The 13562-nt window shown below is 46.7% G+C and overlaps 1 protein-coding gene across 1 annotated transcript; it reads left to right on the forward strand.

The window, feature by feature from the left end:
• Positions 1 to 9407: 9407 nt before the first annotated feature.
• Positions 9408 to 12865, forward strand: LOC128893426 (T-box transcription factor TBX3-like). The gene is made up of 3 exons (XM_054154332.1): positions 9408 to 9469; positions 10390 to 10536; positions 11855 to 12865. Exons 1-3 carry the CDS (start codon positions 9434 to 9436, stop codon positions 11933 to 11935), a joined length of 264 nt encoding a protein of 87 aa, XP_054010307.1. The 5' UTR covers positions 9408 to 9433; the 3' UTR covers positions 11936 to 12865.
• Positions 12866 to 13562: the final 697 nt, after the last annotated feature.

Genomic DNA, 13562 nt, shown 5'->3' on the forward strand with positions numbered 1-13562 from the left:
ACTTAATGCACGCGTCAGTTCTCGATATTTGCCCCTCCTATTTATCTTCTTTACGAGCGGCGGCTATCCATATTTACGATTTTTCGGACGATCCTTCTGGAAACCCGTGGCCCACTCGAAACGGACGCCTTGTAACTCTCTGTCAACGCTTTAATTGTTAACGAGCTTGCCTCGGCTTTTTCTTCGCTTGTCGGCACTATGGCCCTCTTTTTTTCTCGACTTTTTTTTTTCTTAGGAAGAGATAAGTGAAGAAAGCGACGGCAGTTTTTGCATTTAAATGCGGAAGCACTGTTTGTTCTTCATTTTTTTTCGGAGTGCCTCTCTTTGTCGAAGAGTGGTAGGAATTAAATATTGTTAACGGGGACACTGTAAATAGGGCTGAGTTTACTATAGAACACGGTTTTCGTTTTCTCGTTAGATAGTTCAACTCCGCAGCGGCTATTAAAAACGGAGGGGGCTCGTATCTTCAAAGGAAAAATTTGATTTCGATAGACCAGTTTGAAAGTTGGCACACTTCGGTAATCGCGTTTATTTGGACCGTTGATAATTTGATAAAACGGTCGTAAAAGTAGATATTTTATTTCTGTGTTTACTTTTTGCACTCCCATTAAATATCCGACGAAACAAACTAATAAATTTCCACTTTGTATCAGCAAACAGAACTCGAACCAAAAATCGATATGTCGGGATCGCTGGTCAGCAACCATGGCGGAGAAAACATTTTTCCCTCGGCGGTTCATTTGTATTCCAAAAAACGACGCTCGATTACCGGTCACGGGGGTCGTCGGGGGTGGACAAAGCGGACTTGGGAACGAAGGGGGTGGTTCCGAGTCGCTCGCAGCATTCAGGTCTTCCCGTTCATTCCCCTGTTTTCCGCTTTTCCCCCAAGCTCGTTTCTTTCCAGAGCTTGTCCTTCCTCTTTTTTTTTTTTTACGTTTGACCCTGTCAACCCGTGAAAATCACAGGGTTGCGGCATCTCGAGCGGAAGCCGCAGCTAAGGGTGTCACCGCCGCGGCGGTAAGTTAAAAAGTAGAAGGAAGAAAGGTCCGATAATTGGTTTCAATCAGCACCATTGTTGGTCATCGGGATCCTTCGGGGTGACAGTGAGGGGGTGGGCACTGTTTCGAGAGGAAACTGGCCCTGGGAAATTGTTATGGAGATTCGGGTGCGATTAGGGAAGCTCCGTTTCGGGAGAATATTGCGCCGCTTTTGGCGTTTTCCCGACCGATCGTTCATGGAAATTGGACCGCTATTCGGCGAAGAACAGGAATTTTAATAAAAATATTGTAACTTCCAGATCAGCAATTTCTCAAACTTCAAAATTTTGCTTGTAATATTAATGAATTGACAAATGATGGGAATGATAATAAAGGACTCTTTTCCTAATTTTATAGAGTCGGGAGAATTAAGTGGAGAAAGCGATCGTTGCGTAATTCGGATCAACGGACGAGTGCGCAAGTCATTTATCTTGTTTGTCACCGCAGTTGATAAAGAATTTTTTTTGCGACAGTCGCGGTTTTATAGAGTTATTTACCTCCGGTATCAGGCAAATTTGTAATTGATTAGCTAATGAGGAAAGTTCGCAAAGAAACGATTCCACCAGCGCGCACAATACGAAGTGCACTCAGATAAAGCACGATGCTCTCTTAATGTCGCCCGCGTACTAATTGCCCGGAGAAAGTTGATTACGCGATTTGCGTCGCAATTCGTGATTTTGCTCTCGGTTCGGAATGATATCGCGAATTAACACTTCTTAAATGTTAGAATTTTCCCGGATATAAATTTTGGCAATTTGAATCTCTCGCGCTAAATAACATTTTTTAAAAGAATTCAAATAGAAAGAAGTAAATCTCCTCCAATGTAAGAATTCCTTCCCGAGTTTTAAGCGATTCACTCTTCCTAATTCAAACCTAATACAATCCCAAATAATAATTTCGAATTTCCCGCGTGAAATTTGAAACAAAGAAATGTCTACACAGACACTTGGATTCAGGTGAAACACACCGTTTCTGTGCTCATGGAGGCCAGAATATCATAAATATCGCCAACCACCGAACGGAAAAAACCTCCTTCCCACGTCCATCGATGCCTCAAACGTAACCACCCCGTTAAATATTCCAGGACAGTTTCGTAGAGGGAAAAATTCCTGTTCCCGCGGCAGTATCGCTGGCAATTTCACACTTACCCCCGTCCCCCGTTTGCTCCCCACGGTATTTTCCATCTTTACCAGCGCATTTCAGCGACGGAGAGACCCGTGCTGCCATCAAAGAGTATTTTTTTCCTCCTACCCTTCCCAAACCCCCCCCCCCCACACACCCCCTCCTCTTCCTGAGTCGACAGTTCTTTGTGAGCGGCCTGCTGATTTCCGTTTAACGTTTTCCTTCGTTGGATGTTATTTTCTCTCTCCTCGCTCCGGCTCGTGGAAATCGGCGATCCGCGACGATCCTCCAGCGGGGTGTTTCTTCTTCTTATTCTTCTTTTATTTATTTTTTTTTTTTTTCAAAAGATGTCGCGGGGATATTCGACGATCGGGCGCTTTCCCTGCTTTTCGCTTGCTTTAGAAATTGCTTTCTTTCGCTCGTGTTTCCCCTCTTGCATTTTTTTTTCCTGCGGTGAAAGCGTTGGCAACAACGACCAGAGAGGGGGAAACGTTAAACCCCCTTGACGAGGGAGGGAGGTAGGTTTTGCAATGTAAAATTTGTTTGTGAATTATAGACTTATGTTTAGTCTGAGGATGACTTAAGGTTAATGTATCGAGTCGAGGAAAGAGTAGCTTGTCTAAGACTGATAATTATTTATTATTTATTTATTTATTGTGTCGATAAACGTTCTTTTTAACGTTCTTGTTATTATCGAACGTTTCCGTGGCGCTAACATAAAGAACGAAGTGGTCAGAGAGGCAAAGTGAAACTAAAATTCTGTTTCGAAATCTAACCTCAAATAATCCTATAGTTTAATCTATATTTCTTTTTCGATTGTCGAAAATTCGTTCGATTGTTTTCGCAGGATTAACTCGTATCTATTGAAAATGAATTATGAAATCACAGTCATCCTCATTATTATTAATTTCCGCAACTGATTGGCTAATTAACTTATTTACCAATCCCAGTCTCCCCCCTAACGGGGACCAATCGAGTTAAGTAAACAGCTCGTGAACCGAACCCCATCTTCGAAACAAAAACAATTGTTAGGCTCACTTACACAAACATATCGTTAAACGCATTTCAATTTCGCGTGGTTACATTCGAATGGACATCCTTTCGTTGTGTAACACGAAACTAATAACAAACCAATAATAACGGTAATAATGACGACGATAATACTTCGCGTATCGAATCCCAGCTATTATCGGCGCAGAATCGCCTTTTGGACACCGTATTCCCCGAATAATTTACGAAGCCGATTTAAAAAGCCCGCCACGAGACATCGTCGGCCATTAGGCGACACGGACTCGTCCCCAAGTTAACGACGGAATTGCGCAGAAATGCTCGCCAGTGGCGAAACCGAGTTGAATGGGTCCACTGTGCGCGGTTAGATAAGCGTTATCGTCTTAACGCGGTTCTTTGATCATTGAATGAAAGTAAATCGGTATACTATCGCCGTGCGTTAACTCGACACCGACCTGGTAATTTACGATTAAGCGGGGCATCGATATCCTGCCGAGGTGGACACCGCATTCCGCTTTAAAATATTCCATCTGCTCGCCGAGGCCTTTATCGCGGTTGATTGACACAACCTGCGATTGACCCGATCCACGGCCTTCCTCGATAAGCCTTCGTTCCTGACAGTTCGGTCGATGGATTCATTTATTGAACGGCAATGGTGGACCATGGAGAAAAAGTCTGTAAACGTGCCTACCACAACTCCTAAAGGTTGATACTTCGGGACACTGGCAATATTTTAAATCGAAACCTCGAAGTTTGATGGAGTCTACATGGACACACCTCCATCATTAAAATTGAAAATTATCGCTTGGATTTCGTGCTAGAGTCGAAGCCTCGATATCACGAGACGCTTTTCTTTCTATTAATCAGCACCTCGGAGGGATTAACAAGCGCGAAAGTTCCTCTGCCGAAAGCAAAAACATCGAAGAAACTGAGAAAAAGAAGTAGTCGCCAGAGGAAGGAGGATAGACGCCGGGTCGGGCGCGTTGGTTGGGCTGGGCGAAAGGGTGGCATGGAACAGTGCCGCCATCTCGGCAGGAAGCGGCAGAGGAGCGCAAGCAAGCAAGCAAGCAGAGGGTCCTCCGTATGTCGGGGGTGCGAGAAAGAAAAGGCGAGGCACACTGGCGACGGGGATGGAACGCGGAAGAGGAGAAGGAAGGAGGTGGACGTCCTGGTATCGACCGGCTGAAAAAGGGGTGGATTTTTCTACCCCTGGGCGGAGGACCAGCGCTGGGGGACGTGTTCTGGACTCGATTGCGACTGGCCCACCTCTGATCTCCTCGTCGAAGGAAAACGACCCTCCGGCACCCTCAACTTTCGCCCTAGCCGAGCTTCTGCGAATTATTCTCGCGAATTTTCTTGGCTTTCTTCGATCCTTTTTCATTTTTCATTTGTTTACTTAACCCAGTCCCGCGGGGAGTTAACCTCCATTCGCGTTTTTATTGTGCTTTCATTTTTTGTTTCATTAATCCAGTTCCACCGTGTAGTCAACCTTTCATTTTGGAAATATTTCGCTTTTAATCTTGTTGACGGTGTTTCATTTGTTCCATTTATCCATTTTTATTGGATGCTTAACCTTTCATTCCGCTTTCATTCTTATTCACGTTACACTGTTATTTACTAGTTCGATCTATTTTCGACGAAGGCAGGAAGCGTTAGAATTGGCCGCGTAAAAGATCAAAGCGAAGTTTCCGGGATCGGCGTACTTGGAATCGTAAATGTCGAACAAAGAAGGCGAATTCGGCAAACGTCGTCGTCATCAACAAAGTCAAAATCACAGGTCCCGACACTCTCACGCGAATGTCGTGGCAATCTCGGCTGAATAGAAACAGCACAACTACTCGGAAGCGACCGTTTATCGGGTCTAACAAACTTTGACACTAGCTGGCCAACCGATTCCCCGGAATCCAATTAATCCCCGGATCGGATCTAAGTTCGCCGAAGCGGCGCGTGGGAGCGCAGTGGCGTCTCTTCGCGAGTCTTCTCCGAACCAATTACAGGCGTTGCTGTATCGATGACATCACGCATAGAAAATCACATTTCCGACAGTACAGAAGCGATAAAAAGTACGCTGCTCTTTGAAAGTTCGGAATGCCCGTGAATTTCTGAAGAAAAAGAGTGTATTTTGTGCAAAAATATCCTTTGATCGTAAAAGCCATGATTGAATTAGATCTTTTGTGAGAATAAGGTTTCGAGAATCTTATTTGCTTCTAGTTATAGTTTTTTCTCTTTTTGTCACACGTTTAGTTTGTCTTTTAACGAATCTTGAAACCTAAATTAAAATTCCAAAGTAAAACTCGAACGTCTTCAATTTCCTCAAGGGATATTAATTTCCACGACGACCGTAAGTCGTTTCGTTGGCCAGAATCGCGAGCATCGTCAGATCCGACGAAGGACGAGCACGACGATGAAGAAGAAGTAAGCAGAAGAGAGGGAAAGAAATGGATCCTCCGGGGTTTCTCTGCCACTTACTCGGCCGGAAGCTAATTGGCCCGAATCGAGGGTGGCTTTTCCATCATCCGGTTCACGGCATTATGGCTGACTGGCACGTGAGCGGGCCGACCAATGGGAACGCGAGTCGATGCACGAACGACCGGGAGGAACTGCTTCCAACGATGTTCTTCGCCTTCCTTCCTTCGGCCTAATTTCTGATGGCCCTTCCCCGGATGGTTGCCGATAAAACGCGATGGGAGCTCGATAAAGGTGTCGAGGGTTGCGAGGAGTACCGTGCGCTCCGCAGGCCATTGCTGTTTTTGCTTTTATTCCTCAGGGACTCAGGAATAACTGGGCCGATGTTTGTTCTCGAGATGTTAATTTGGGAGTACCAGGTAGACTCTACGCGAAGTCCTTGAAGAGCATGGTTTATAGTCCTTAAGACTCGCATATTCAAATACTTGAGTATTCGTCTGGTCAAGAAATTTTTTTTTATAAGTAACAGAGAAATGGACACGCGAATGATAAAGTATACGAATATTTGAACCGCTCGACTAGAAAATTCGCGAGGGTAGTCTCCGTTCTCGATCGAGCAACCGACCAGCGTCGAAGACGACCGAATCGAGCGCAAAGGAATTCCATGGCGCTCGGAATTCCTCCGTGCACGCGCATCCCATCGCGAGGTTCGTTCTAAGCGAGTTGTTTGGCCAACTGATCGTACAGAAGGGCAAACAAGTCTCTCGGCCGCGAAGGGGTTTGCCGGGCTCCAGGTCGACGTCATCGACTCCTTTTCCGCGCGGAAACTCGCGCTCGACGAAAGAAGCCAGCCGGCGAACAAACAGGAGACAAAGAAGAGCTCTCCTTCCCTCCCCCTGCTCCCTTCGTCCCGCCGCGCCCCCTGGCCGCCACCTCGAGGCGGCCCTTTTCACTTTGAGGGTTAAGAAGTTAGCTGATGGTTCGAGGATTACTTAGACTCCGTACATAAGGCAACTGTGCGCGGTTAGTTTGCGGTGCACACAGCCTCTGAAACCCACCGGAGTGCTTCCTTCTTTCCCTCTTTTTACGTTTCGTTCTCCCTTTCGTTTTTCTCGCGAGCTGCCTGAACTTCTTTCGTCGGTTTCGCTTTAATAAGGGCTGTTCCGCGTTTCTTACCGCGGTTTCTCGCCGTCCCGCTTTGTCCGCAGTGAACTTGAGCCCCCTCCCCCTCCCCCCCCCCCCTCCCGGAGCTTCGAACCTTCCTCGATTCGGATTTCCGCGATTCAAATTTCCCGCCCTCGAGACGACTCGTCAGATTTAGGAGTCTGGTTCAGCGTCGAGGCGGCAAATTAATTTGAAATGAGAATTCTTCGCGACTAAAATCCCTCGAAAGACGCTTCTTCGTAGCCTCAGCGATTCCAGAAATAAAGATTCGGTTCCAAAGAATCTTTCTAACCTTCCAAATTCAAGAATCTACATTCTCGGATCAACGATGACTAAAATTCCTTTTGAAAAGGACTCGATTCGAAAGAACCCTGATGTCTGCTACAAAGTCGATCGATTTCCCACGAAACAACCCCACCGCCCTACAACTTTCAAGAACGTTCGAACGTCGCAAAGTCAAGAACTAAGGAACTCCGAGTGGTCGGCGGAAATCGAGAGAGCCAGGCGCCGAAACGACTTCAGCAGCGCATATATACGTATCGTGCCGCGTGAATTGACCGTGCAGATAACAGGGTAGAGGGACAGTGGGGGGAGAGAAGGATGGTAGGGGAGGCAAGAGGGGGTCAGCGGAGAGAGGGGATGGAGGAAAGTGAGAGAATATCCTGGCCGACACAGAAGCCGACGCTGCTAATGACTCTGTCCGCGGTAATCTCCGGGTGTTATCTGTCCTGGCTACCTGGGGCCCACCTACTTCGAATCACGAAGCTGCACACGCTTCTACCTCGTTTCCCGCCGATCGCCCGGCGTTCCGACGCGCGTCTCCTCTCCGCATCGCCTGAGAATGGAACCGTGGAGGATGAAACGAACACCGGAGATACCGAGCGACTCCGGATTGGGGGGCTTTCAAGTTTCGTCGGTCAGCAGATCGGATTCCTTTTGCTTACCGCGAGATGGAATTCGTTGGAGGGGGGTCTTGAGGGGGACTGGTCGAATATTTTTCGCGTCGAATGGAATATTCATCGTGTGGGGATGGTTTGTTCTTGTCTTTACTAATCCTTTGTACTCGGATGTCCCCTGTGATGGGACGTCGTAAGTAGACAACGAGAAATCCCCGGTCCACCCAGCGTTTGTCGCGGTGGAGCAGGCTCCGATTAGGCTCCGGAGAAGTACTAATTGCTCCGATCGTCTTTCCACATATTTTCCACGGCGCCGGAGGCGTGTCGAGGCCGAAAGTCCAGGAGAAAGGGGATAGCGCGCGCGCGCGCGCAGACAGAGAGGCATTCGGCTTTGATAGGCTAATGACAAACGCCTAGATTGGCCGGCTTATCAGTCGAGCAGCGCTAATTATTTCTCCTTTGTGCGGAGCCGCGCATAATGGCGACCGCCGCGGGCCGGCAGCTTCTCCCGTACGATCGCGATTTCCACGTACGACCGCCGACTGCGTTTGTCTGCGTTTTATTTATTGCCAGATCGAGAGGGATCCACCGGGGGCGCGGATTGGACACCGTTTCTCTCTTTGCTCGGCGTTATCGCGGCCCCACGGACCTTTGCCCTCTTTCTCTGCCTCTCGTTCGCCCCAGACCTCCGCACGAGCGTGTTTTCGAGGACTTTGGTTTCCGCGGTTGCCCCAGTCTTTCCGCGATCCTTTGTTTCGAGTACGCAGTCGATCGACTGTCTTCGTGAGATGATTCAGGGTCGTGACTTCTTGGCCCTAGGAGGGAGTAGGTGAGGATAAGCTGTCTCGGAGTCATGCTCGTTTATTTGTTAAGGGTGGCCATTGGCTATAACACCTAAGTCCTGGAGCCTTCAGGATGCTAGCTTCCGCTACTTATTCTTGACATTCCTCGTGTTGCTCGGGTCTCACCCATTTGGGGAAAGCGTAGCGAATCAAGAGGTGTCAGGTGACTCTCTTCGGACAGGGTATGCGTCTTTTTCTTTTCACTTCTACTGCCCAGTTTGGTTGACCCGTCGAAGAGCAAAATTATTTGCAGATTGTTTGCCACGATGGCGACGAGTCAGGGCTTCCCCATTACGAAAATTCCGCCGCGTAATTACCGTAATTCCACGGCGGAATGTAGATTTATCGAGTAGCCAGCGAAGGCACATCCATTGCTCGATGGAATGTCCCGCGCAATCTTGCGAGCTGCTACTGCACCGGTGCATTTGCATCGCGCGGAAGACTAAAAGCGAATCAATCGTTTTGTTTTCCTTGGGCCGCTCTCAAAGTGTTCGCCATTAAAAACGAAGATTGCGGCCACCTACGCCGGCGTGGCCTCTTTGAAAGAATCCTGCGTATATACCTTTTACCGAACCCTTGCGTTTGACTTTGATTAACCGATTCGCAACTTGGAAGCAAAGCGGACTTGAATCTTGAAATTGAAGGATTTGATACTGGACAAACGGCTCCGGAATTGTCAAGGGAACCTGAAAATTAAAGAAAGGGGTTAAAGTGTTGCGAAGATAACCTCAAAATTGAGGGAGTGATCAAGATAAGTTAAGGTTAAAGAAAAGGGTTAGTTTAGAGTTTGAATATTTCAAAGCTGGGGAATTTCTACTTTTGGGAATATAACCTCAGAATTGGTGGAGTGATCAAGATAATCTAAAATAAATGAACAGTTTACAGTTCGAGTATTACAAAACTGGGGAATCTCTAATTTTAGGAATACAACTTCAAAAGGGGAGCGGGTGATTCTCCGATGTACGGGAAGATAACCTCAAAAATGGAGAAACGGGTGATTTCCCAAGATAACCGCGAATCGTCATCGTCGCGCAGAGATATTAAAAGCGAAAAGAAAGACGAAGTTTAGTAAGAGTTTACGAGCTCGAGAGGCGAGTGACGTAACCTGGGCACCAATTATGCCACTACGCGAAATAATTGCCTCGATCCATACTGCGCTTTCCGGGGATGCCACGAGCACGATAAACTCGTACTAGAGTTCGCATCTCTTCTGCCTTTGCTTCTCTTCTCGTGGTCTTTTTCGTCAAGCTTGGCTTGTTAACAGCGGCCCACGATGCATAATACATTAGCTGACCGCTAGACATTTTTCTGCTCTACGTTCGCGACACCTTGCGCAGCTTTTATTCGCATGGGAGTCGATTGAATACGCCTGGGGATGTATCAGCATCCATTCTAGCGATGTATTCATTGTGGGCCGACGCTGAAGTAATTTGCAAGTAACATCGACTATGGCTGCGAGTGTTAACAAATTATCGAGTTTCTTTAGTGTAACAAAAATACATTGCATAATTTTCTAATCTGTAATGATCTTTAGAGGTTTAGAAACTCTATCCTTAACTCTCAATTTCGTTACTTAAGGCACTAACAAGAGAATAACCTCGTATGTTCTTCTTTCGGTGTGAAAAATATTGATAAATTTTTGAAATCTTAATGTTCGTAACGTCAAGCTAGATTTGGAAGTTGGAAAGTCTACAAATTTGCACAGTAACAGTGTTGCCAGTACAGTGACGTTACGTTACGTAAATTACTCGAGTTTGACGAGCACAGTGTCGCCAATATGGCAGCCCTGATGTCATCGAATCGTGACTAACAGCCAGTTGATTTCCCGAAAAGAGAAGATAGAGGAGAAATTGCGAGGATGAGCTCCGCCCGTGAAGCAGTCTGTCCCAATATATGCTCGCCTGATTTTTTCAGACGATATTGAACTCGATGCACAAGTACCAACCGAGGTTTCACCTGGCGAGGGCCAATCACATCTCGCAGCTCGCCTACTCGACGTTCAGGAGTTACGTTTTCAAGGAAACGGAATTCATCGCGGTGACCGCTTATCAGAACGAAAAGGTGAGTGAACGTTCCTATTCTCTAATTAACTGATAGATAGAGAGGGGTTAAGTTAGGTTATTAATCATACAGCTGGAAAATGGACCAATTCGAATCCATGATTTTATTTTTGGACATTTTACAAACACAGGAAAAGTTTCTAAACTGGTATTGTTATCTGCATCTCTCGTTGCCACACAGACGCGTGTACCTCGAGGTGTTTTATGTTATTAATTGCACCACTAGAGTGCATCGAACTGTTGAATATTAAATAGTGTTACAACGCGTAGAATCGTCGAGAGTGTACTTATGTTAATCAATGTCTCGTTCCATTATTCGCCCAGGAAGGTGTGGAGTGTAACAAGTTTACCTATTTTTTCACTGGCAGCTTGTTAATTATCGAGTCATTACCATCGTTAATTACCCAAGTTTAGCTGGACATAGCAACTGATTAATTACGTTAATTGCGAACAGCCGTTGTAGTATCATTTCAGTCGCAACCGTTTGTTTACGGAACAGTAACCTCGAATAAAAATAACGGTTAGGTAAATAATGATTAAAAACAGAAACAAGAGATGTTCGAGAAACGATTTGTGAAATTTTGAGGGCGGCCATGTTTGGCGAGAAACGAGGACAAACGAACGGTTTCCTTTTTTGTCGGTCGCGTTAATTAAAATCCCCCTTCGTCGATGGGGCCAAAAGGGTTCGGGGAACCACCGTGGTTCCCGGTACGCATTATTTTTGATGTTGCATGCGCTCAAAAGGGGCCCCTTGTCTGGATTTTTCGTCGTGCGATTCCCTCCCCACTCGCCCTTCGTTATCGCCGCTCCTTCTCGGTATCTGCGACCGGAAGAAGGATCTCGTTTCTGTGGATCTTTTTGAGCCGGCTAACGCCTTCTGCGTTTCGTGTAATCGAAAGTCAGCTCGATTCGTGGCACCGTCGTTTCATCGTAACTTGGCCCATAAAATGGCTTCCATCTTGGAATTAAGATGTTATAATTAAGTAATACATATCGTAGGATTCGGGGCAAAATGGTGGTGCAGAATTACAGTTAAACTATTGTTGTGTTACGTATCGTAGTGGCTCCCATCGGCGGTATTATATTAAATTAGCTAACGCGCCAAATTCAATATTGCATAGTTGTGTAAATCACTCACTTTAAAACAAATGTTAAAACTAAATTAACGTTTAACTGTTCAATTAACCGATCTTCAAGGATTCAAGTTTGGGAAAATATATAAAATGCTGGATTTCTTGTAATTTTTTGAAGAGGTTAGATCGAGGTTGCATTGACTCGTGACGATTATTGACATTCATTGAAATTTGTTTATGTTGCAGATCACCCAGCTGAAAATCGACAACAACCCGTTCGCGAAAGGATTCCGGGACACGGGCGCGGGGAAGCGGGAGAAAAAGTGAGTATCGCTTTCAAAACTTTGTCAAACACAAAACCACGTAAAGAGCCCCCATGAAAAAGGTTTGCGATTTCTCTGTCGCAAATGATAGCCACGTGACCCTCACGTGACGGTCACATGACGATCATGTGACGGTCACGTGAGGGATAACTAGTACCATTCCTTTTTTCATGGCGGCTTTAAAAACTTCTTTGTCAGAAGAACAACACCGACAAGAGTACTATCAATTAAAATACTATCGAAATACTTCCATGGAAAAAAAAAAAAAAAAAAAAAAAAACCCAAACCTACCCAAGTTCCCACAACAGGACCCATACAGGCAGAATCCCGAAAGCCGTGGAAACCCCTTTCCCGGCCACCCCTATGAAACAAAAACCAATTCGCAGGCATGTCTTCGAGGTCGACCTAATTGATCGCGGAGCATTTTGGGGGTCTCTCCCCTCGATCCGCGCTATTAAGGTCGACGTATCGACCTCAGGGTCAGCCCCCAGGGCCTGGGGTTGGTTTCACGGGGCTCATTTGCACCCCGAGCGGCCGCTAGCATCGTCCATTTGTATTCAATATCGCGGGTTTATGAGCTTATGTCAGCGAGGGTTCGCCGCCGCATCGAGAGACCCATTTCAATTTCATTGGTCGCGTTCGCGGGGAGTGGCAGGGGGGAGGGGGGAGGGGGGGGACCCGTGACTCGAGTGGATTCTGACGAGGTTAAGTTGCTATGCATAGGTCTCGTGCCGCCCTCGTTAACGTTGCTAATCCTCGTTATACGCACTCATCGGCGACCCAAAGCCCATGTAAGCTCTGCCAATTTGCCTACTCGCGTACGGCATTAGTGGATATTTCAGGTGCGGTGACTGCGATTCGTGAAGACATCTAAGTGAAGGGGGGTTGGCGGGAATTCGTTTGGGGACGCTTTCCGATCGTTTAGCCGGGTGATTTTGGGTTGTATCCTCGCGAGCGAGTGCCTTCGGTCAACTATCCTCTTGGCTGAAAGGTGATTCTCCTGGCGGATCGGGAGTTTGGTGATCTACCTACAATTTCAGCACGCAGGTTAAAGCACCACGAGTGCTATATTAGGGTTACTGTAACGATATGTAATGTATGTATAAAATGGGGAAAATAACTCCACTATTTTTCCAGACTACAAATATTCCGCGCAGAATTCGCTGGGTCCTTTTTTTGGGGATGGGACAGTACCTTAGATGAAAGCTGAGAAAGGGGGTAGGGCTGGGTTCGAGAAAATTCTTCTGACCTACAATTAGCTCACAGATCAAAGCACCATAAGTGCTATAGCACTATAACAATATTACTATAACAATATTCTCTATTCAAATAATTCACTAAGCCGTTTTTGGGGTTGGAGACACCACCTTAGATAAATGATGTGGGTGAGTGGGTGGGGGGTGGGGGGGACGGGGGAGGAGGCAGGGTCCGAGAAAATTCCGCGGAAATTGAAGCGACGGCCGGATAAAGAAAGGGCGAGGTTAATCGAGAAAATATGCAAAGCAGGGGGCGCGTCGTGGCGCCGCCTAATTAGAATAAGGGTTAGTTTTGGCTTATGGTTTCGGTTAAGGGTGGCCGGATCCCATCAGGAAGCCGCAGAGGAACGGGAGATGGTGCCGCGAGAGGGGGCA

The sequence above is a fragment of the Hylaeus anthracinus genome, unplaced genomic scaffold (genome assembly GCF_026225885.1).
Source record: "Hylaeus anthracinus isolate JK02 unplaced genomic scaffold, UHH_iyHylAnth1.0_haploid 27495, whole genome shotgun sequence".
Taxonomy (NCBI): domain Eukaryota; kingdom Metazoa; phylum Arthropoda; class Insecta; order Hymenoptera; family Colletidae; genus Hylaeus; species Hylaeus anthracinus.

What these genes read in the sequence shown, in the direction of transcription:
- LOC128893426 (XM_054154332.1), top strand. Translation starts at nt 9,434, where the DNA reads ATGTACGGGAAGATAACCTCAAAAATGGAGAAACGG. An exon ending in CCTCAAAAATGGAGAAACGG is followed by an intron (nt 9,470 to 10,389) that starts GTGATTTCCCAA and finishes TGATTTTTTCAG; the next exon opens with ACGATATTGAACTCGATGCA. An exon ending in CCGCTTATCAGAACGAAAAG is followed by an intron (nt 10,537 to 11,854) that starts GTGAGTGAACGT and finishes TTTATGTTGCAG; the next exon opens with ATCACCCAGCTGAAAATCGA.